General features: G+C 38.6%; 1 protein-coding gene across 1 annotated transcript in view; it reads right to left on the reverse strand.

The window, feature by feature from the left end:
- ZNF385B (zinc finger protein 385B) overlaps window positions 1-24,447 on the reverse strand; it is a 169,652-nt gene that overhangs the window by 53,554 nt on the left and 91,651 nt on the right. The window contains exon 3 of the mRNA XM_072874545.1: window positions 2,710-2,840. Coding sequence (XP_072730646.1) covers window positions 2,710-2,840 — 131 coding nt within the window. The remainder of the gene's footprint in view (window positions 1-2,709; window positions 2,841-24,447) is intronic.

Genomic DNA, 24,447 nt, shown 5'->3' on the forward strand with positions numbered 1-24,447 from the left:
ACAAGCTCCTAAGCAGAAACTTTTCTTTTTTCAGGCCACTGAAATTAAGTTAGAAACTACCTCCTGGCAAGGTTTAGAAAAATGTTTCTATATCTGACTGCCATTGAAAATGAACAGGTGGATCCAAAGAAGTTTTCTCTTGAGACCACATTTCTTTTTGCCACCTTCAGTGAACACATGCAAGCATGAACAGTGCCCTGGCATGTGCTGCAGGGTCCCCTCAGTCCTACTGAAGGCAAAGAGATTGAGTGCTGCACACAGAGGTTTCACTCTCTGCAGTCCCTGACAAGCCATCTTATGAGTGAAGCACATAGATTTCCCGTTTGATCCATAAGGCAAATAATGGCTTTTTTTCGGGGAAGGGACGAAAAGCTCTTCTAATATTCTATTCCTGCACACGATGAAAAATTACAGCGCTTTGGATGACACATACATTATGGGTCAACTGAATTTAGCTTCTACTCACTCAAACTTGATCTTCTAGAAAAAGGCTTTTTACAAACCTTTACATACTCCCCCCAGCACTTTACAGTGAAAAAAAAAAAAGATTATATATACACAAACATAGAAATCTACATTTGCAAAGGTTGTGCTAAGTTAGAAAGAAAGGAAGTGCATGACAGCTGGTGTTCACTGTGCCTGTCGGTAGATAACCATGAATGATTTAGTTTTCCAATGAGTTTTAGAGTCCATTGTAAAAGACTGTTAGGGAAAATCAATACTTGCAAGATAAATGGCAAAGTCTGTGAATTAGAAATAGAGTAGTACTGAACCACTGTTCCTCAAAAATAGAGTTTAAACATGCAGTGTCTGTGGTGCATAGCAGCATGATTTTATATAATTATCGAGAATTCCAAGGGAGGAAGTAGACACTGCGTCGACAATATTTGCCAATTACCCCAGGCCTCTCTTTTTTAATAAAACCCATAGAAGTTTGGAGAGGAATGACAGGTGTGAAGGATAAACACGCCAGGAATTAGGCAAACGGGATGTAACCCAGATGAATGTAAACTAGTGTACATAGGCAAAAAGAGTCTAAATATCCAAATTAATCTGTCTCTAGAGGCTACTGCAACTCAGAATTTCAATACCACCACCAGTAAGCAAATAACGTTGGTTGACTCTACAACTAAAGCATCCCTAAAAAAAAGATTCTCCGAGTCTTTATGTAGAGTCCTGTGAAAAAGTTCACCTATAAAACCAGTGCAACTGGAAAGCTGACAAGTCAATAACAAATAAAATTCTCAAATGCATTAGAAAGAGGATGGAAAATGAATATGAATTGCATTGGGCCTAGAAGATGAGAATGACACACTGCTTTCTTAAAACTGTATTGAATTTTGGTCCTGCTCTTTAAATATATCTGGACTTTTTTAAATCTTTATCTCTCTGTACACATGCACATACCCCCCCAGTCTATATGCATGCACATCCCCACATCTCCCTCATAAACACGCAATTTTCACATATACGTTTTGCAATGAATTAGTAATATTTGCTGCTGTTTCTAATATGCATTGGGCTGCTGACATTTGAAAGAAGCTGGCTGATTTGTCACCTCATAACCATCCCACAGCACCGTGTGCTGTAGCACAAGGCCTGTCAGCAAGATGTATTTGCAAGTCATGAAGAAAAAAAAAAATCCTCTTGCTGTTTTAACTTCAGACAGAAGGTGAGTTTGCGAAAGGAAACACTTGGAAGTGGTTCAGCCGATCACTGTCTGGAGGTGGTGACACTGCTTCCCTTTCCATCACCCCCACAATTACAGTGACAAGTGCGATGCTGTACAGTTCAGGCAACGGTCACGTACGAACAGATTGTACTCGCTGACTTAGCAGAAATGACCTAGAGCAGTTTCCTTCCTGTTGCTATTAGCTTACTATTTGCCAACTCGTTCCATGCTGAATTACCTCCACACATGGAAACCTGAGTGGCAACATGCAAAATATCGGGTTTGGTGTACTCAATGCATTTAAGATAATAATTAATTAATCAAATGATAAAATGCGATAGCATAAAAGCATTTTGATAACATTCAGAACCATTTTATGAGCTGTTAAAGAAGTGAGAACTGCAGAAGAGAGTATTTTTGTTACTGCTGCTCTGATAAACTTGGAGAACTACAGAAGCATTGAGCATTATTTTGGCAATAATATTTTTTTTGCAAAAACCCAAGATGCTTTACCATAAACTAAAAGCAGCAAGTTCACATTTTTCACATTGGTTGGCTGTGCAATTTTAGACTTTATTGTTATTATACAGGATTAACAAGATCCTCCAGTTGCTTCACTGGCTGCAATAGACTTAGCTTGATTCAAGTCAGTGGAAGATCTAGGCCTTACCTAGCATACCTGTTTTTCCATTAGCTTTTGCTTTTTCCTTTTCTACAGCACATGGAAATGCACATGCCCAGGCAAATGCTCAAAATGATTCTATCACTCGTCCAATCTCTATCATGAGGGGTTTTTTCAGTGTGCAAACACCACTCCAACAAACCAAGTTAAAAAAGAATCAGCCCCGTTCACAGCGAGAAGGCTGGGTACCACTCAGTCTTTTACACAAGGGAACAGCAACTACCACAGCACAGACAAAAAGGGTTCTCTAAAATTGTGTCAGCAACACACTGTTTTAAGGCAGCTTCAATACTGCATATTAAAACCGTCTTGGTATGCATACACTGAAACTAAATGTGGAAACACCTTTACTTACTGTGTTAAAATTTGGGAAGAATCCAACAGCAGAGCTGCTGTCCACAGGGAAGGACATAAAGGGTTTGATATCCAGGGAAGGCTGCATCATCAAGGTAGGTGTGCGCACAAGGGTGGGAAGTGTAGTAGTGCCTGCCAAGAGCAAACAAAACCAGGAATTCATAGTATTCTCCTTTCCACATCACACACAGTATAGCTATCTCTTGCTGACACAACCGCCAAGAAAAAATAATACAGGGAGGTAATAAAGTGGCTCTGTAGGAGTTAATATCATTAAAAGAAACCTATTTCCACACACTACAGATGAGGCAGAGCACTTCCCTATGGCCATGGATACTCAGACGCTGAAGAGGAGACATATGGTATATAAATCACACTGGCAGGTAGAATAAATCCTTTCTAAAGCTGAAAAATTATTCTGTGCCAAAAAGGCCAGGATGGGTGCCCATGAAAGTCAGATGCTTTTGCAATTCATGGTTACCTATTAGATCAACTAGCACAGACAATACATGCAAGCTGAAATCCAGAGGTTTGTTTCCAAATAGTGAGCTGCGTGTTTATTTTTGACTCTTCTGACAGCATCTGTAACTATCAGGTGCTGCACAAACATCATTTCACCTAACATGTAAAAAAATGCCTTCTGTTTCACAGTGCAAGGCAAATATTAGAAAACAGCCAACAACTAAGTAATGAGCTAGCACATAAACGAACACAACTCCTTACATGCAATGCAAACTAGCATTTTCTTAATTGGAACCCAGATCTTTCTCTCCAAACAAGAGCTTTCCAGAAATCTACATGCTGAAATTCTTTCTGCATACCCTTGAGAATCATTCCCCAGCAAGACCCTGAAGGAATGGGAAGGCACAGATGTCCAAATATTCATTTTTAACTAGCTGTCTGCCCTATTCACACAATAGTGTGCCTAGTACACAGCTTCCAGCTATGCCTGTGGAACTATTTTTTTCCTGAAATCATACAAAATAGATTTCAAATAAAGTTTCCCTCATTGAAATAAAAAAAAAATAGGCAAAAAAAAAATTCTCAGTTTCTCCTTCCTGGGTTGAATAAATAATTCAACACCTACTGGAGCAGGCACTGGAACACAAATGTCCCACACCTCTAAAGGAGGGTGAGTCACTCTCTGCCTCTCCTTCCTCTGCCAGAATGTCTCTATAATTACCTCCTTCTCCCACTCACCAGTGGCCAGCACATCAGCCAGGAACATAACAGTCCTCTTAGGAGTTTCTCTGGTCTCAAGCAGAGCTGACACAATACTGAAGCTTTTTCTCATAGAAGTTGTCTGAGCTTTTTAAACCCAGTTAGGAAGGAGGAAAAAAAAAGGCGGGGGGGGGGGGGGAGTAAACAAGCAATTTTCCCCTTCTTCTCCCATGAAATCAAATCATTTACATCTACTTGCAAGATGCCAGGTAATCCATATGGGCTGCCTGACTACCAGTATTCCATTAAGGGATCTCCCTTTCTCCCTGTTAAGGACATGCAAAATTGAAGGCAGAATAGAAATTTTCCTCTTTTTCATCTCATCATCCTGCCTCCACAGACACAATTTCAAACCCATCTTACAGTATCCAAGAGGAAAGCTGAGTTCAGAAGCCAGATGGGGCTGCATGGATTTTTTGGACGACCAAACACTTATAACTAGCCCTGAGCTCAAATTTTGTAGATGCTGGCGAGACAGTCATTTTGATCACAGCTGCAGCACAGTAAACATTATATTATGGTCTAGTAGATGAATAGCAGGATATAATCTGTTCTCTGTTTCTTCTATAGAAAAGTGTGATGATTGCAGAAAGATGGGTCATTTACAACTATGGAGAGCGAACTGTTGAACACTATCCCAACTGAGCTGCACAACTTGAAAGGAAAAATATGCTTGAGACACTTTCCCGGAATATTTTCTCCCTTCTCCTACCTCAATACTTTTATAAATGTAAGATTTGTTTCTGCATAAGCCCATGAAATTCATTGACAGTTGTGCTTAATTAACTGTAAGTCAAAGCTTATTCAAGTGGAGTCACAAACGTCAAAAAGCTAAAGGCTGTCTAACATGCCTATAGTTTCTTCTTCATATCCATAATGAAAAAAATGCATCAATAGGAAAGCAGTGTGTCAGAGGATTTATCCAAAGGAAGTATCTTCAACTGCAAAAATTATTATTATTTCTACTAGATGGTTCTGAAACAGTAGATTTACATAATTTGGATTTCAGAGTTGTATTCAAACAGCAGCTATGTTGTATTCAATTATCTAAAGTCCATAAAGTGCCACATCAATCTAACTTCTACAAATTTCTCTGAAGTTCATAAGCAATTAAAGATCCATGAAGTTAAAAGAGACCTGTCCTTTCTTTACATATGCATACTTCAATGAAGCTATGGTTACATACTTTAACTAAATTTTACAGAAAAAAAATATCACAGAATAGAGTAAAACTGTCACTGATACTTAAAATCAGAGTTAAGCTAGGTTTCTGATGCTGTCCTGGACCAAGGTGTAGAAATCATTTGGCATAAAAGTTTTAAAAATTAAAAAACAATTAGCATCCTCCTGCAAACGATGCAATCTTCTTTGTACTCCTTGGCTGAGTACAGATCATTTCATGTGGCAAAGACATTTGAAATTCGCCTGCAGTTTTGCAGTCCATGGTGTTTCTGCTGCCAGAGTTAATACATGACCAGTAGACTAGGATACATTTGGAGCCTGTACAGAACAGAAAACATACGCACCTACCAGACTAATTAGTGGAGGTATTAATAATAAGAGATTTGTTCACTTCTGTTTGCCAGTTTACTACTTCAACTATTGCCAATCAAATACCAGTGATCCTGTTTGACTGAAGTTTGATTTTTAGATCCACCTTTGAAAGCCTATAGAAGAATGATCAGATAAAGATGACCTAAACTACAAGTAGAAGCACTTCAGGACAAAATCATCAAATCAAACAGAACAGGGAACAGCTTTACACTGGTGTTGCTCCCAAAGGTCAAATAGATTCTCACTGCCACTCCACCAAATCTGTATGCAGACCTGAGCTAAGCAGGAATGCTGGCAGAAGAAAGATGTAGCTGACAAGCTTCATTATCTTCATATGTTTACCATTTCATTAGCATTTTAATGATAAAGACAACTTATCATGTCAAACACAGATTGTTTTAAACTACTTGTAAATCTTTGGCATAAATATAACTGATCTTTCTTGTAAATTCATGTGGTCATTTCAGCTTCATAATTTTTAAACATTATTTTATCTTTGTAACTTCAATTTTGACTCCCACAGCAGGAGTTACCTACGTAATGGAGATGCAAGCAGCAGACAGACTTTGCCAAAAGGCACTGATCCTCACTGGTCCCTTTTACCCTTGTCTAAGAGGAGGAAAACAGGTTTTCATTTGAGCAGATGATCCAAAATGTCTCATTTTGTTAAAAGTTTTTCTTCCTCCTACACATATTTATCTGAAAACAAGTCCCTGTGTAACAGGCACTGCTCCTCTTTAGCCACGTACATATGGCTTCACGCACACTGCAATGAACCAGGTCACTGATGTTTTTGCAAAAGTTATGAAAGGTTGTCATCCTTACCCAAATTTGTACCTTCCTGGAAACTATTTGTGAAAATATTACTTCTATGATTTTCTCCCTAAGTGCTTTTCTTTATCACTGACAAACAAAAAAAATGGTGTAACGCCTGCACGTTAATTCCTCTGATTTGGGTCAATATTAGGCCATTACATGAAAAAACTCAATTCCATCACAAAACTTACTCATCTAAAAATCATTTTGTGAACAATTTCAGCATACTTAAAGAAATGAATTACTTTCCAGACTTGAAAGCATGCTCTTCCAAAGTCTTCATTAAAGGCAACTATAGAGAAATCTAAAGCCATACTCAAGCCTCTCCCCTTTTTCTATTACCTACAGATGCTACTACAATGTTTTAATCCTCAGATCCAAGGAAGCAGTCCACACTCAAAACTAGAGCAGTGGAAGAGTAACTGAAGTGCTATCAGAACTGAACAAAAGTATCCAGCTGACACATTTCTGTGAACTGGACAATCTACGTCCACCTCAGATTGCACGTGGTTGCTTTTGTTTTAACTTGTGCCATGGACAGTATTTGGGAAAACTTCAAAGGGACCTCATTTGAATTATTAACACCCACCACTGCTTAGACAAGTTACACCAAAGAATTTTCAGTTTAGGAACAGGTTGTGCTGGCTTTGGTCAATCCCTGAATTGTCTGACCATTTTCAGCTATGAGGAACCTTTACTTTCTACAACAATGTTGAGTAGTCTCATCTGGCCAGGGAACAGTACCAATACAACTGATGGGATGGGTGAGATCTGGGCTTTCTTCTCCCTTGACCTTTTTAGCACAGCATTTTCCAGACACTGCTTGAGCCAACAGTATCCCTTCAATGGTGGATGACAAGTTCTCCCTTTCATTTTGTCCACATTGGCTGAATTCGTTATGGGCTGCAACTAAACTACACACAGCCACCCTGCCTTTAGACCTCACACTGTCATCTCCGTTTTCAGTGTTTTCCTTCAGAACTCCAGAAGATGCAAGATCAGGCAGGACATGTTTGAAACAGCTCCCTGGAAAGATTCAGAGATAATTCTGCATCTGTTCATAAGCTTTTCTTGGGACTCTACAGCTTTCAGTACAGTTTATTAATTTGTCAGTGGAAGTTTTGAACATTGTCAGAAATATTTACTTCAGCATGTAGCTCAAAAACAGTTTTATAAACAGGTTAGAGCCAGAGGTAGTACTTAGGCTTTCATATTGAATAAAACTCTCTTCAGCTCTACTGACTATGCCTTGGAAAAAAAAAAAAACAAAAAATCCCCCAAAACAAACACACACACACACCCCACCCTCTCCCCCCCCAACAAACTTGCCCAAGACTTTCCTACACTTGCTTATATGCAGCTTTATGGGAAGATTGGCACAATGAAATTATGTTTATAACCCCCGCACACCTAACTACAGAAATGCACCCCATAAAAAAATTAACAGCTTTCTTCCCTTATATCTGATGCCCCCATTGCATCATACTGCAGACCCACCTGCTTTCACTACAGTTTTTTTCCCCCCCGTAAATGAAAGGCAAAATCAATCCCTTGCAAGTCACTACATTTTGTGGTTTAGGTATTTACATGACATTAGCCCCTGAGATCTTTCCCAAAACTTAATGTAAATATTAGTCTTTTTTCCTTCTCAGTATGATCGCTTTACAGGATTTTCTAATTTTCTAATTTTGTTTGTTTAGTTATGGCTATACATGAGTATTAGAGAATATAATGTGTTTCTGTTTACGCCTAAGAAATGGCTAAAAACAAGTGCAAGTAAAGTAATTCTGAGTTTCTGAACAGCGGGTGTTGATATCAAAATGCTTAAGGAAAAAGCTATTCTAGAAGTATTCCATTAATAATACTCATGGAGGTCAACCTTAAGACATTCTCCCCTCTTAAATAAAAAGCAATGTGAATAAATATAGCATTTTAGTAGGTTGGGGGTTTTTTTTTCAGAATTCACTCTCAGAACAAACATTGCTTCCTTATAATATGGTGTTATGACAAATGAGACTTACAATATCCATAGGGATTCCAGTCTGTCAAAAGTAAAGTAGTCAAGGAGAAAGAAGACCATTCCTTCAACAGATTTTCCCAAATGGCAAATTAATATGGTTCTAAGAGATAACTCACTATCCAGACAACATAACTTATTTTTAAATATAACTTGAAGCAGAAGCCCAGCATACATGAGACATGGCACAGCCCCCAGATGACAACAGGAAAGATGCCAATAACTTTTCTGCCCGCAGGGCACCATACAAGCTCACTCGCTAATGAATGAGGATGCAGTTCCTTTGGGAGTTGACATGATTACCACCAGAGCTACTGTTACACACGCATCTTTTACAACTTGGAGACTGCACTGAATTCATACCTCTTAAATATTAGTTTAAGAGCGGTCAGACCTTCCATTGGCTTTTTAACTGATTTAAACAGCACAAACCATACATGCACATCCATGTTTGGCAACTAAAAATGGGTAAATCCTCAAAGATGTGGGTTTTTTTCCAAAAGCCACAAGGAAAGGCAGCAAGAACTCATGTAGAGCTTACGGCTACTCAACGGCATTAAGCAAGAACCACTCTGTGTAACACTTACAAGACAAGTGATAAGAACCCATTGGTCCAGGTCTAGCCTTCCATAGCAGCATATAGATACAAAATGACATGCCAAATACTATGCACTCCATTCTGAGTTTATTTTTTCAGTAGATGTTTCAGCAAACCCAGAAGCATTTGATGTAACTTCACTGTAACTTACAAGTTATCTACATATTGTACAGTTTAAACTCTTTGTGCTCAAAAATTATTTACCTAAAAAACATGCCAGATTATGAAAATAATTCTCTCCCTACAAATTAAAACATGATTTCCAGTACGCTTGAGCATGAAGTTAGTATTTCCATTATTATCCATCTAGAAATAAATGTTCTATGAAGGTGTACCAACAGAATTCCATATTATCCTTTTGTATAAAATCAGATAACGTGAAATGAGGTATTTCTACATTTCAAATACCACCAACTAGAATTCCACCAACTAGGTCAATAGCAAAAATAAATTGAAATCTGATGCTGCTGAAATGAATGGAAGCTCTGGCATTTAATCAATCCAAAAAGTCAACCATAATTTGCTGACCTAATATTGATAATTATATATACCTCATTTACAATCAGAAAATAAGTATAGCTATATATTGCATGTATTTCACATAAGATTTCTAAAAATAAAAACATAAACCTACTTGTACTTACAAGTAAGCAAGTCTTCATTAGATCAGACCCTTCCTCATTGAAATATTAGGGGCTGACTTTGAATTACTTTAACTCCCATGAATTGTTAATATTCCTCTGTCTATCTAATTGTTTTCCATCTTCAATGTCTTCTGATTGAAGGACGTTAATTTCAAAAATAAAAATGTAGACTATAGATCATAAATACTATGCATATACTGGATACAGAGATAATAATGGAAAAGTTGATATTGAAAACCTCTTTTATAATAATATTAATATTCAAAAGAACTGTGTCGATATTTATTTCGTTAATGTCTATATTTAGTACATCAAAATCATGGAGAACAAATAATGATGTTTACTGGGGGGATGGGGGGTCGGGGGGGACAGAGGCATAGCAATAAGAAACTGGAATTTCAGTATTTTAGAGACAAATACATCAAAACATTAATCAAGAAAAATCTCATTCTTCTTGCAGTTGTACTGCATTTCTAATAGTTTGCAATAACAACAGGAATCCCCGTAGATTTTGTATAGAAGATACCAGAACAGATGGAGTGGGAGGAGAAGTCCAATAATTAGAAGTGCAACAGATTATCATGCATTTTCCTTAAATAACTGTGTTACAATTTCCTGATCATAACATTTGGAAGAGCCCTGTCCGCCCTGGATTTGCAGAACATGTGATGCACACCCCTGTCCTCTTTCTCCTTTAGCCACCACTCTTGTGTTCTTGCGGCTGAGAAAGGACTTGCACACCTGCACAACACACAGTCTGAATTTTACAGCAACTGTGCTACACTGTTCCACACGTTTTTTTGCAGTATTTATATTCCCAAGTCAAGTGAACTCCAGAAGTACTGTACTAGTACCAAAGCATGTTTGTTAGCACTGGCTCCTTGTCAAGTCTAAGCAACTAAATAAATTAAGAAACATCCTTCACGAACTATATTTAGAAGAAACACGCTGGCTGCAGTACAACTGCAATTTGCTATTATCTATTGGTAGTATGGAAATATTTGTCATTAGTTTCTTAAAAGAGGTAGTTCTTCTCTAGACTTCTAAAGCAACCAAGACAATTTGTTTGACTGGAAAGCAGAGTGGCACATTATAGCTTAACACCATCAAGCTCAGTAAGCTGGATTTTATTCTAATCAAACAGTGACAACTATTAATAAATAGAATGCTCCTGCCTGCATTAAAGTCAGGTGGAGCTTTGCCACAGCCCAAGCAAGCAGCTCTGCCCCCTCCTCTGTTCTCATTTGCTTCTAGGAAACGCTGCTTTGCTGTTGTTTTTGCTTTTAAGTTTTCCAAGTATGACAGAAAAAACAGCTGCACCTTTTTCAGCTCTCTATTCTCTTGCCATCTGCACTAATGGAGATCTTTCAGAAATCCTTAGGATCCTTTTTCTTGATTTATTCAAACCAGGACCCCCTTGCCTTTTCCACTCTCTCAACACAAAGGTGCAGTGAGAGAGGGTATTTGTTTGCTTTTCTGCTGTCACCCTTAACTAAAAACACAACACCACCACATGGCTACTGAAGTCACAATCTTGTGCAGAGCATGGTGCAACTTCCATGCCAGTCATTTTTTTCCTCAATGCATATTCTTAGGTGCTGGGCATCAAGCCTGTGAGTGTCCCAGGATGAAGGACTGCATTTCCTCTCAGTTCAGGATTCTGATTTAACACAATGTTTCATTACAAACCGAAACTTCCCTACTAAGGAACAGGAGCAAAAAAGCCCAATTTACATTACCTTAAAAGTTTCATAATTTGGGGGATGGGACTTGGTTGCAGTCAGCTTTTTAGATAGTCTGTTATCACTCCACCTCTCATATAACCTGATGTTTCTCAAAATCCAACTCTTATCCTGAATTCTATCACCACTGATCTCATCTAATCTTCAGTGAGCCTTAACACAGACTTTCTTTCAGGAGGTACTGAGTTGCTATCCACTAAAACCAAACAAGTCTATCACTGGGAATGCTGCTGGGTGACCATTTTGTTACTAGTCAGTCAAAACCATTATGCCTTAACTTTTATATTTGGGGGATTTATGTCTGCAGTTGCCTTCTTGCTCCTTATTCCACTTCAATACTCCAACACCAGCTCAGCAATGCTGTGCACAAAGGTAACAGGGGTCTAGACCCATATGCATCCTCACAGATATGTCTAATCACTTAACCACATTAGACCATTTCCAACTCTCTTAAAAGTCATCATAGCTCAGAGAATTTCATGCCTCATTTGCCTTTCCCACATATTACACAATCACCTCTAAAAAATACAGTTACCTAAGTCGCTTCTTGTTTTCTTTTTGGAAGTTCTTCTATTGGTATTGCTCCCTAAATATCCTTCAGATAAAAGATTGCAACAACAGCTAATTTAAGTTTGAAGTGGTCTATTGAAACTATCTGCAATGGAAACAAGGATCTCTACTGAATGAAATCTAGTTTTCCTTCCAATGAAAATTTTCAACTTTTCAAAAATTTCAAAAGAAGTTTGAATATCCAGTCCACCCCCTTTCTAACCAAAGGGTCACAATTTCAGCCACAATCTTCCCCTTAGTTGCTATTGTTTCCATAGTTAGGTACATGCTTTTAGAACCACCACTATTTTGCTGTTTATAAATAAGAAACAATGAGACAGGGAAGAAAGGCAGATTTAAAATCCTTCATAACATTGTCTGTGTAGCCTACAGTCCACACTGAATTTAACTGCTCTGCCACGGCATAGGGCACGCAGAGTACAAGCACCCATCCAAAAGAGGTCAAATGTGTAAAGGTAGTGGGCAGATTTACCACACATGCAGTTTAAGTTAAGTCCAACTGATATAATCCTTTTTCTAAGAATGGTTTAATGAAGAAATTCCTAGATGACTTAGAAGTAGTTTAAAGAAAAAAAGAACTATTTCATAATTTCCTAATTAATACTACAGAAGGGAAAAGCTCCTCCTTCCCAAACTTCTCTAATTCTTCCTGGTGCTCTATCTGCTGCTCCTAACTAAAGCAACAAGAATGGCTTCAGAGGATTTCAACTTTCTCCTCATCAGACAGCATACTACATCTCCTTCTTTTCAGAGCTCACACTCATAACAGTCACAGCAAGGGACAAGTCAGATCTCCGTTTCTCAAGCTTTACAAGTTACCAGTGCACCCTGTTGCACTGTACCTGGAAACACAAAAAGTGCAGAGACCTCGCCCCACTCAAGAAAGTAGGAGCCAGACACAGCACTTCTCTCACCTAAAAATACGAATAAAGGTACTTTAACCTGACTGTGAAAAGAGTACAAGAGTTGCATTTCTGACCGAAGTTCTTTAGGCCATTTACAAAGGGAAGACAGATACTACAAGTTCACCGGTGCCTTGCATTATTCAGAAGCTGCAGAGGTTTTTGCTATGACCACACAACCATGAATCATTTTAGCAAAGCAAAAGCATAATAAAACACAGACCATGTAGTCCCATAAAGGCTTCCCACTGTCAATTGGTACCATGATGCTCACCTTCGTGCCTAAGGTTACAATCCACCTCCTCTGCAGCATTTAAACATACAGACAGCGTAAGACTCAGAGATAAATAATCCTTTCATTTCAACATGGTGCTTTTGTGATGTTAGGTGCTATGAGACAGTGGGCAACCAGCAAGCCTGAACAAATCCAGGCTGTTGTAATTGTGTGCTTAGCTTTAATTACCCTTGAGGAGAGTGTTTGCAACTTGACTCCAGAGGGAGGGCAGCCTGCTTTTGACGTCACCAGGTCAAATATAACCTAAAAGACTGATAAACTGTATTTCAGTGGCATTTTCCCTGTTGTTATTCTTAGAACTAAACTTAGGGGTTACTGTTTTGGATGGCTATCTGGCTGTTCCAGAGCTGAATTTTAAATACCTTCGGGGGGGGTGGGGGGGGAGTCTGCTTGAATTTTTTGAAAAGTTCATAAAAGGGGACCTTGGAGAACAGGGTTACAGACAGTGCGGGGTCATGACATTCAGAAGATCAAAGTCCACAAATCCTGACTCTCCTCAAATAAGGTGCACTGCTTTACTTATTCTCAAAGTCAGTATTGATGAATAAGTTAAGAACTTGAAAATTTATAAAACTATAATACGTGCTATCTACCCTCTCTTACACAGGAAGGAAGGCAGGCAATAGATTTCAAATTAAAAGATCTTTTAGCACAGATCACCACACTGGTGATCTTACTGAATATTAATTAACCACTGGTATCTGATTAGAAACCTTATTCTGCTTTTGAGTGCAGCAGTGCACCAGCCCTACCAGGGCTGGACCGTAAAGACTTTTGATGCTGTTATGTTTTTCAAAGACTGCATAACACGAAGCTGGGCAACCCTACCCTCAGCTACATTCAGAAAGAGAGACAAAAAAAAAAAAAAAGGTAGTACATAACAGAATGTTTCTGTTAAATTAAATTGAGATTGGACCAAAGAAATTTTTTTGACAAAACATTCAAATTGACTTTTAACAGGACTTCAGCTAGTATAAGCCTTTCAAAAAAAGTCACCTCTAATTTCCCAGAGATTAATTAATATCATTTTAATATGATTTGTTTCATAAATTAAATCTAATTAATCAAACACTATACTGAAAATAAAGAGAAATAAACAGAAGGTAAGTGTTGATGTCAAAAAAGTGTGAAAACATTTTTATGAAGTGTGCTATGCAGCCTGCATCTACTTTCCATGACCACACTGGGAGCAGACTGGGCAGCCCCACTGCCCCTCTGTTCCCAACACTTCCCTTGAGCCAGCACAGGGAGTCAGACCAGTTGGAAACAAACTGGCAACAAGCCAACAAAAGAGAAATTTGCTTTCAACCAGTGAGCTGGTCGAGCTGAACTCATGGTTGTGAAACAGAGAGTACAGACACGCGGGTGGCTGAAAGAAAAAAAATGTGTGTGCTGATGCTTCTCATTCTCATCCTGACTCGCCTGAACTGGCCCTCATCTTTCTTGCAGCGTGGCAGACAAATTTCATGCCTGCCACACTATGTTTCTGGTTGTATCTCTCAGGATGGTATCCATCTTAGTTGATAACATGGCAGTGTTAACTGGCATTCAGCTTGTGATATACAGCAATCCTTTCCTGCATTCACAGAGTAGTGATTCCCACTTATGTGCTGCATCAGTTATTACTCAGGTCCTGTTTTCCTTCATATATCTTGGCATAATCCATTTGTCCCTTTCTTCAGAAGTAAGATAATCTAATAGTTCTCAAACTCAATTTATTTCTTCTTCTCTTTTAAAAATACTGTGACCCTATCGGCTCTCTTCTAGTGCTCTGGGACTTCATCTACTCTTCACAAGTGGTAACAGCTCTGATGTTTCCATCCATGCCAAGTATCCTTGCGTCACATTTGTCAGAACCATCCTTTTGAAGATTCTGGTTCATCAAGACACTCTAATCTGTTCTTACAGGTTTTTGTTATTTATATTGATGACTGTCAGGTTAACACAATTGATCTTTCTAATGAAAAATAATGCAAGAATGGCACCATGCAACCCAAACTTCTTGGCTTCCTCTGGCGTTCACAGAATAACAATCCACCTTTTTCCTTGGTATTCTGTAAGTATTGTAAGTGCACTTAAAGATTTCTTAAAGTTTGATGCTTATTTCAGTCTCATTTCTTTTCTAATTTTGTCCTATACATTTGTGTTACTCTTTCTTCATCATCCTTAGTAATTTAAACTACTTTTCATTTCCTACATATACCTATAGTCCTCTTTTGCTTGATGCCATAAAGAGATTACAGTTTAGTCAAATTATCCTTGCCACACTTTCTATCTTTCCTCTGCCAGGGGAGAGTTTGCAGTTGTGCTCTTATTAGGGTCTCTTTTAAAGTATTTCCAAACCCTTACAGTACGCTTGATAAAAGAAATATCCTGATAAGCGTATCTTGAAGAAAAAAATCCAGTCAATCCTCTCTTCAAAATTACTTTCACTACCAGTCATTTGGTATACTACATTGTTTCTATCAATAAGTAGATGTAGTAGCATTTTGGTGTGTAACTTAAAAATCAGGTAAGATGGCTATTCTGTTATTTCTATTAAGAAACAGCTCCCTCTCACTTCTAATAAATATCCTTTGCATTATCTTTAAAATAAGTGTAATATTTCACTCCAATTTTGAAAGCAAAAATCCATACTTAATATTTAGTATCCTAAATGCTAGTTTAAAGAGTGATCTAAGCAGCATATAGGCTTCAGCCTGCCTCCCAGAACAGGCAGATGTATTTCCCTCACCATTTCACTTTCTATATCCCTGGTTATATACTGTGGTAAATAATGGAGCCTATCATTCTGAGAAGTAAAAACGAAGCAACGAACACTACATTTAACTCTGTCCTGATTCCTGTTTTAAGAATGAGCTTAAATTCCCAAACGCTGGACTTTAAATTCATGTTTAAACATTTTTCCTAATTCTCTCAGGAGTACCACGTATATTTAATCTCACTTCATACTTAGCTGTTGGTAAGACTGAAGTAAGAGAGGCTTTTCTGACTGAAAGGCAATACACATTTTACAGAAAACATACAGTTTGAAATGTGGCTCCGTATCTCTGAACTTCGCAAAACTTAACAGGGAGAGATGAAACTACATATTTCAAAGAAAATGTGTTTTGTTTTTGTGAGGTGGGAAGAACTAGCAAAAGGCACCAAGGAGGGAAAACATTGCTATTACAAAGGCATGGCTTCCCCCCACCCTACGCTGTTTCTGGTAGCTATAAAGCCACTCACTGCAAGAGAGAAAGTAAAAACCTTGAAATGCAACACAGATTATTGGAGAGAGAATTATTTGTGTAAGATTTTGAAATCACAGTTGAAGGCATTTTATAAGAGTATACTTTTAGACACTAAGAAATCTTAAAAAGACTATATCTATATGTATTGCGTTTGCGTGGCAAGGTTTTGGTAGCCAGGGGGGCTACAGAGGTGGCTTCTGTGAGAAGCTGCTAGAAGTTTCCCCTACGTTCGATAGAGCCAATGCCAGCCAGCTCCAAGATGGACCTGCTGCCGGCCAAGGCTGAGCCACTCAGCAACAGTGGTAGCACCTCTGGGATAACATATTTAAGAGGGGGAAATAAAACCAAACCAAACCAAACAAACCTGCGCAACACCAGCAGCAATCAGAAGAGTGAGAAGTGAGAATATGTGAGAGAAACAACTCTGGAGACACCAAGGTCAGTGGAGAAGGAGGGGGAGGAGGTGCTCCAGGCACTGGAGCAGAGATTCCCCTGCAGCCCATGGAGGACCCCACACCAGAGCAGATGGATGACCGAAGGAGGCTGTGACCCCATGGGAAGCCCACGCTGGAGGAGACTCCTGGCAGGACCTGTGGACCCATGGAGAGAGGAGCCCACGCTGTAGCAGGTTTGCTGGCAGGACTTGTGACCCCGTGGGGGACCCACGCTGGAGCAGTTCGTGAAGAACTGTAGCCCATGGAAAGGACTCATGTTGGAGAAGTTCGTGGAGGACTTGTCTCCCATGGGAGGGACCCTACACTGGAGCAGGGTAGGAGTGTGAGGAGTCCTCCCCCGAGGAGGAAGGAGCAGCAGAGACAACGTGTGATGAACTGACCGCAACCCCCATTCCCCGTCCCCCTGTGCTGCTGCAGGGGGAGGAGGTAGAGAAATCAGGAGTGAAGCTGAGCCCAGGAAGAAGGTTTTAAGACTTTTGATGCTGTTATGGGGGGAAGGTGTTTTAAGATTTAGTTTTTATTTCTCATTATCCTACTCTGATTTTGATCGGTAATAAATTAAATGAATTTCCCCAAGTCAACTCTGTTTTGCCCATGACGGTAACTGGTGAGTGACCTCTCCCTGTCCTTATCTTGACCCTCAAGCCTTTCATTATATTTTCTCTTCCCTGTCCAGCTGAGAAGGGGGGTGATAGAGCAGCTTTGGTGGGCACCTGGCATCCAGCCAGGGTCAACCCACCACACTATAATGTACCTCTGCTTTTCCCTTTTAATTGCATATACGTGCTGCTGAGAAAACCAGGGGGAAGCAAGACTGCTTTCATAAACTTAATGCCTGAAGGTATGATGTGTGATGTACAAAACTCCAGCAAACGGTCCAAACTTGGATCTGTTACCCTGGTGCAAATCTGTCATCATTCCTTTTAAGTCTGCAGAGTCATTAGGATTAGCAGCAGTACAAGTGTGAAATTTGGCCGATTAACTTTGGCAGCAGGAGCTCTGTGTAGAAACAACAGCTGCCAGGTCAGGTGCTATAAGCTAGCATTTCTCAATGCAAAGGAATAGTAAGAGGAGGTACCATGATATTTGTTAGCATGGTTTCACTTTGATGCTACATGAACAGAAACTACTACATGCTCTTTGACTGCTCTTAAACTGCTGCATAGAGAAACCCAGTGAAGATGTGAAATATATGAACGCTGAATGGAAAAGCCAAACAATCATGACATTACACACATAGCAGCATTTGTAGCAGGAGGACCACAGCAAGCAAGTCACGCAGAATGACTTGCAGCCCAGGGAGAGGATCACAGCTTACCCCCTCCTCTGTCTATTACCACATATTCTGGACTACGCACTGCAGCTCTCCCTCCATTTCTGTGCAAGTGTCCTGAATCATAACATCTCCTTGCATGAGTAGTTGCTACAGTAGCATGCTAAATTCGGCAAGAAAAGTTGGCAAAAATAGGGATTAAAGACTGGCTCCTTAGTTAAGGTCAAGGCTTCTATGTTCCTGTGGATACACCAGTCATGGTTTCACAGTTAAGTATGCATTCCACAATGGGTTTAAAATATGACATATATTTCTGGAATAAATACAGCCTTTTCAGAGTGAAACCATACTCCAGAATATACTCACTGCTGTATAACCTAAGGAATCTACCCAAAGTCCCTAATTCAGTAGCTGAGGTTCCTTCAGCAGTGGTGATTAAGAAGTAGGCTCTGAACTTGCATTTTCAGAAGTACTCTCTGAAGGTCAATAATCTACAGAAGGAGCCTACACACTTTTAAGATGGTCACCTACAACAGACAGCATAAGCCATCTCCCTCCACCTCTACTGGCGGTACCTACACCCTTGGAATTTCAGTGTTGTTTTTCAGAATTTTCAAAACCATTCTCTGGAAGTATTTGATATTAGACTCTGGGTGAAACTTGTCCATAACTACAGTATATGCCTGCCAGCACAGGAGATGATCAGGCAGCTGAACTTACCATTAACTTGCTTTTATGCGCTTTGATCAGGAAGATGCATGATGGCCTTAGCTGCTTTCAAAGGAAAAAATTCCTTAGGTATTTAAAGAAGGGTAGTCAGAGTGGAGAATGGAACAGGAAAGAGAAGAGTAAGTCCATTTGCCAGTAGTAGAATGTTTACATTAAAGGGGAAAATAGATGTAAAGTATTCTAAAGCCACCCCTTAAAGATGTGACATGGATTAAGTTTTAGGTTTTTTAATTTAAGGTCCATTTCACCACAAGTTTTTCAAAGACGGTTTTTATCTTACAACTTTCTACCAACACAGAAATTCAGGCTTCTACAACACTTTTTTTCCCAGGACATGAACTTCAAACATCTATTAAACACTTCTGAAAGTTACACCAAAAAATGAGTCATGCAAAGTGAAATTTAATCCTCAGATGTCTTTTCTATTATAGAACAAAAATGTATGTCACATTTTAAATGCTTTATGGAATGCACATTTGAATAGAGTACCATGACTGATATCTCTATTTAAAAAAAAAAAAAAGATAGGTATGTCTTTAGTCAACACTGGAGCCAGAATAGAAAATAGCCATAAACATTTTCTTTTTCCCAGATTTAACAGCATCATTTGCAACAATGAACTCCAGAAGAGCCATCATTCTACATGAAAAAATATCGAGGAAATATGTCTCCACACAAATTGAGAAGTCAACCTATGGCATGAGATCTCACCTGCAGCACAGTATTTAATTCTTGGTATCCATGATGAAGGATAGGAAAAATGAGCTTAAGATGGGAATAAGAAGAAATCATAAGAGCAGCTGGATTCCAGTGTGGTAAGAATTAGAAAGCTTCAACTAGTTTTGAGATTGTAAACCTCTGTTTCTATAAGAATAGAGGGTTGGACAAGATGAGCCTTGCCCAGAATTTCTATTTCTGTATGTGCATATTCAAACAAAACAGTGGAGAAAAATCCATAAATCAATCTAAGGCCACCTGGTCTTCATATGTTGGGCTAGGTATAGATTATAGATTGATAAATCAATCCATCAGACAGCAGCACAGAGTTAAAATAAGATCTAGGCAAAAACTACAGAAAATAAAAATATCAGCACATTCTGTCTGAAAAGTTTTTTAAAGATGACCTTGGTCATGCAGTGATAAATATGAAAAAAGGTATAAATAGTAAAAATGTTTGCTGCGTTTCCAAATAATATTTGAGTTGCAAGAGCAAGGGATTGACCTGCCAGAGTAGCAATTAAGGTGAAGGAGGAAAAAGCCCAGTTCCCTCTTCTGCATAAAACCATAATGCATGAAGCCCAATAACCTAGCCACAGCATGAGGGACAAAGCTCACAGTATCAATGTATCCCTTACATGAAGCAAGGACTTATCAGTCCTTGTCTGATAATGCTTATTGTGTTGAGCAGCAGGTACCTTTTACCTTGAAAAGGATTTACAAATTGAAAAGAGACTGAGGCAAGGCAATATAAGAAGCAAGCTCCGGGAAGTATAGCAAATACAAAAAGTTAAATATGGACACCCTAGGAGCAAGACAAGACAGACATAGAGGCAAGAGTGGGGACAGGGTATTTGAAAGACTTCTGAAGTAAAGAATTCTGAAAGGTTTGGAGAATGGAGAGAACTGCAATAAAAGGATATAACTGAGAAAAACCAGTCTGAACATCAGGGAAAGCTTCTTGGCACCAAAATTATTCTGAGTGATATTTAATGTTCACGGTGGCAGCCTTTTTGAGCTGAACCAGACTGTGGAAATAATCTCCCAAGAGAATTTGGGAATCTCAACCGCACGCGCCTTTTTATCAAGACTGAATAAAACGGTGTTATATGTACAAGAGAAGCAATTCCACACTGACAAGGAGAGGATTAGGTGACCGGCAATGGGTACTATGATTGCAGTCATTAAAGACAAATTGCAATAAGGTATTTATAGCCAGTGTCAAACTTTTCTTTTATGAAGTACAAACATGGCCTTGCTTGATTTCAAGGAGGCTGTGTCTTTCAGAAATAGTTTTATCACAAGTTTTGATCGATAAAACAAAATTTAACAGAAGCAAACAAAAGCACATATGCTACAAGCTAACATCAATGATGTCCCCAGTGCAGTGTATTTTATCGCATCCATTCTACAGCACACAAGTGGGTCCTTCCTGCAGAAATCTGGTTGTCAAAATCTTAACATCATAACATGGAAATATATAGAAATCTCTCTATACTTCTTCGTACAGAGAAATAAAAAGCTTTAGCTTAATAAGAGACAAGAGCACTTATTTCTGTCTGAAATTTGCATTTTTTATTTTACTATGGTACTTGCATTTTTTGCATTCAAAATGCAGAGAACAATATAAACACTAACAGAATCACTCTGATAGGAATTATGTACCTATTCCTGCAGACAATTAAAACAGAAAAACTTTTCACGTTTACAGTTCTGTCAAATCTGGTTGTTGACAACTGAACATTTTAATACTGTTCAATACAGTAGCAGTTGCAAATTCTGGGAAAAGGCGGCTGCTAAGATTCCCTCTCACTCTGCAAATGGAATTTTCCACTTTATATAAATACTATTTTTGTCAAAGCAACTTGTACAAAGTTGTGCTACCACCGTACACGAAATGGAAAGTTCCACAGCTGTAATGAAACTGGGAACTTTTGTTCATGGAACACTTATTTTCATATTAAGGACAAACATGCATAGTCAAGTGCAGTGTTGCTTGTCTGCGGAGTAAAGACAAGATTTAAAATTTTATTCCCAAATATAAATTGCATGTGATTTTAAATGTTAATTTTCCATAATGCATTTCTAGCAAAGTTCATGACAAAACACCCCAAGCACAGCTGCTAGTTGTCATATCTCTTACACCTACCATAACAATTTGCTTGCAATCAAAGCACTGTGAGCTGAATCAACAAAAAGCAGAGACAGCGTTCATTTAGGGACATTAGGGCTTTGTTGCAACTTGCAACAAAGCAAGATATCTATCAAAGAATTTATACTTACTTTTTCTAGGGTGACAGCAACTTTCAGCCATTATTACTAGATACATCAAAGCATTTTGATTAAAAGCTGGTCACTGAATCATAGAAAGTAGGGCTAGACAGTCTCAAGTTATCTAATCCATCTACATGAAATGAAACCTTCTGATAATCTGGCAAGAATTCTACCTTAAATCTACAGTGTCAGTCAAACTCCACATTACTTGAAAATCACTTTACTATAAAAAGCACTCAGAACAGAGGGAAAAGAAGTAAAGGTAAGTGAAAAGCTGGCAGGAGAAGGAAAAAAAGATGACTGCTACTAGCTCCATGGAATTTTATGCATTTTGTGTACACGTGTAGCTCAAAAATCAGATCTTTGAAACAGATCTTAGTGAACTGTAAAGAGGTATTCATTAGAAACCACAAAAATCCCTAATACGTCTCACGTTCAAAAGAAGGGTCAGCAAGATTATGTGATATTTGCAGAGTAAATAGCAAATAACGACAAGCATCAAATATCTTGCTCATGGTCTGGAACTTTAATTACTTGAAAGAAAATACAGAGGAAAAGAATCAGACTGATTATAGTTGTTAATTATGCAGACTAATTAACAGAGTTATAACATTTCAAAGTTCATCCTTCAATAGCAACTAGATGTTAAGAGATCTTTCCCTGAACATCTGGAATCCCACTGCTCAAAGTTTTGCTTACACTGGGAAAGTTACAGTTACAAAAGTATAAATACATATTTGGCTTGCAAAGAAAAAAAAGTGTCATTGGTGGTAAATCACAGCACCAAAGAATCATATGCAACTTTCAGTTTTCAGAAGAGCTTATAGGTCTGGATTTAGGGGCAATAATAGCTTTGCTTATAGGTTGAGCAACTTGAGAATCAGTGAGATTTAACACATACAACACATCAGAAGGGAAATGTTCCCCAAAAGACTCAAAGGGAAGAGGACTGAAAGAAATATTTTTCCCCCCATAAGGCAAGGAAACAGTGAGAGTTGGATGTGCTTCACAGTGCAAACAGGCTACATCATTTGAATAAAACAAATTAAAGACAATATACTAATTCTGTCTTCATTTAGGAGGGACAGAAACAGATGTAACTGGAGTCATGAGTAACTGAGGACCACATGAGTATCTGTCCAAGTCTAAAACAGACATCAGACAGTATCTCATGCTGTTGTCAGTATATGAAGCTGTTCTGTTTGTCTGCACTAAAAGAGGGCTTCCGTGATGCCATCAAGTCAGATTCTGAAAAACAACTCTGGTTGTAATCTCCATCCTCCATCTTTGTCAGAGGGGAAAAGTCTTCTTTGATAACAGACAGCTCAAACAATCAGGAACCCTGGGTTCAAGACATCAGGTGACACCTTTACAAAATACGTAGCACTAATGTGATACATTAACTGGAGAAAGTAGCACTCAAATTCAACTAATTTTAGACTCCAAAAGGTATCTTGGTACATGCTGCATTGACAGCATATGTATATATTAAAAGGCAGAATTCCCACAGTACATCCAGCACCAACAGTTCAAAGAGATGTGTCAAATATCGGACACAAATTACTTAATGAGAATAAAACTACATTCTTTTAACTCATCTGTCACTACTTTTGTTTAAGAATAGATTTCCTCATTTAGTATGTCTCAACCACATAAAAACTACTTTAATTCCTATTCTCTCAGCTTTAACATCAAGCATCTTTTTTTTTTTTACCAATTGTTCTCCTCTCATAGCTGGTTTCCAGCACTCGTCTCAGCAGTGTTCAGTCTGATTTTCTCAAGGTTTTTTCCCCATGAATGATTTTCAATTCAACATGTCAGTAAACTATCCAAGCCCGTGGCACCATGGGGTTAAGATAAAAAACTGACGATAATTCCTCCCAACCCCCTTTTATTTATTTATTTGTAAGAAAAGCATCGCCTTTTCTTTTTTAACATGCTTCCTTTTTCAGATCAACACTGAAGCTGGATGAGAACTTTAACTTTTAACTTTCACCCACTTTAGGAACTGATGCCACTTTTCTAAAGTGGGGTTTGTTCTCTGATCCATCGACAAACTGAGAAGAAATCTTGAGCTCCCCTCTCAAGGTGGCACATATTGTATATACAAGGAGCTCTTCGCTTTTCATGCAACTCATTCCGTTAGAGAATGTAAATCACAGTTTCCCGTTGAATTTTAAAACAGTACCTCATGTATAACTTATAAACCTGCCAATTGCATCAACCTTACTTTTTCTGGTATGTTTTCTGCTTTAAAATGTCACATGCAATACTTCAGCCATAGGTGCAGTATCTATTACTGGCTGTAAGTGACCCTGCACTGGCATCCATTTTGTTGCTATCAACAATCACTTGAGCAAAGATTTTTTTGGCTGACAACATCACCTACTGCTTTGTTGTTACACTTAAAGTTGCCATGGAGACAAAAGAACAGCTGAATAGCAATTTTAATGCTTGAGAAATGCTTATTCTTTAGTAATAGGATGCTACTTGCCAGTATGGACTCCCAGAGTTTAATGGAAGTTGTTATAAATAGTAACTTTTGAATCAAAGCCTTGCTCAAAAAAAAAGACAAAAGACAAAAAAGACTTGTGTGTCTTCCTAGCCACCCTAGTTCTACTGGTGATGAACAGAGGTGGAGGAGGCTGCATCCCTGCTGTGGCACAAGAGACCAGCACAGCAGAAGTTGCCTCCAGCCT

This window comes from Ciconia boyciana, chromosome 10, assembly GCF_034638445.1.
Source record: "Ciconia boyciana chromosome 10, ASM3463844v1, whole genome shotgun sequence".
Classification (NCBI taxonomy): domain Eukaryota; kingdom Metazoa; phylum Chordata; class Aves; order Ciconiiformes; family Ciconiidae; genus Ciconia; species Ciconia boyciana.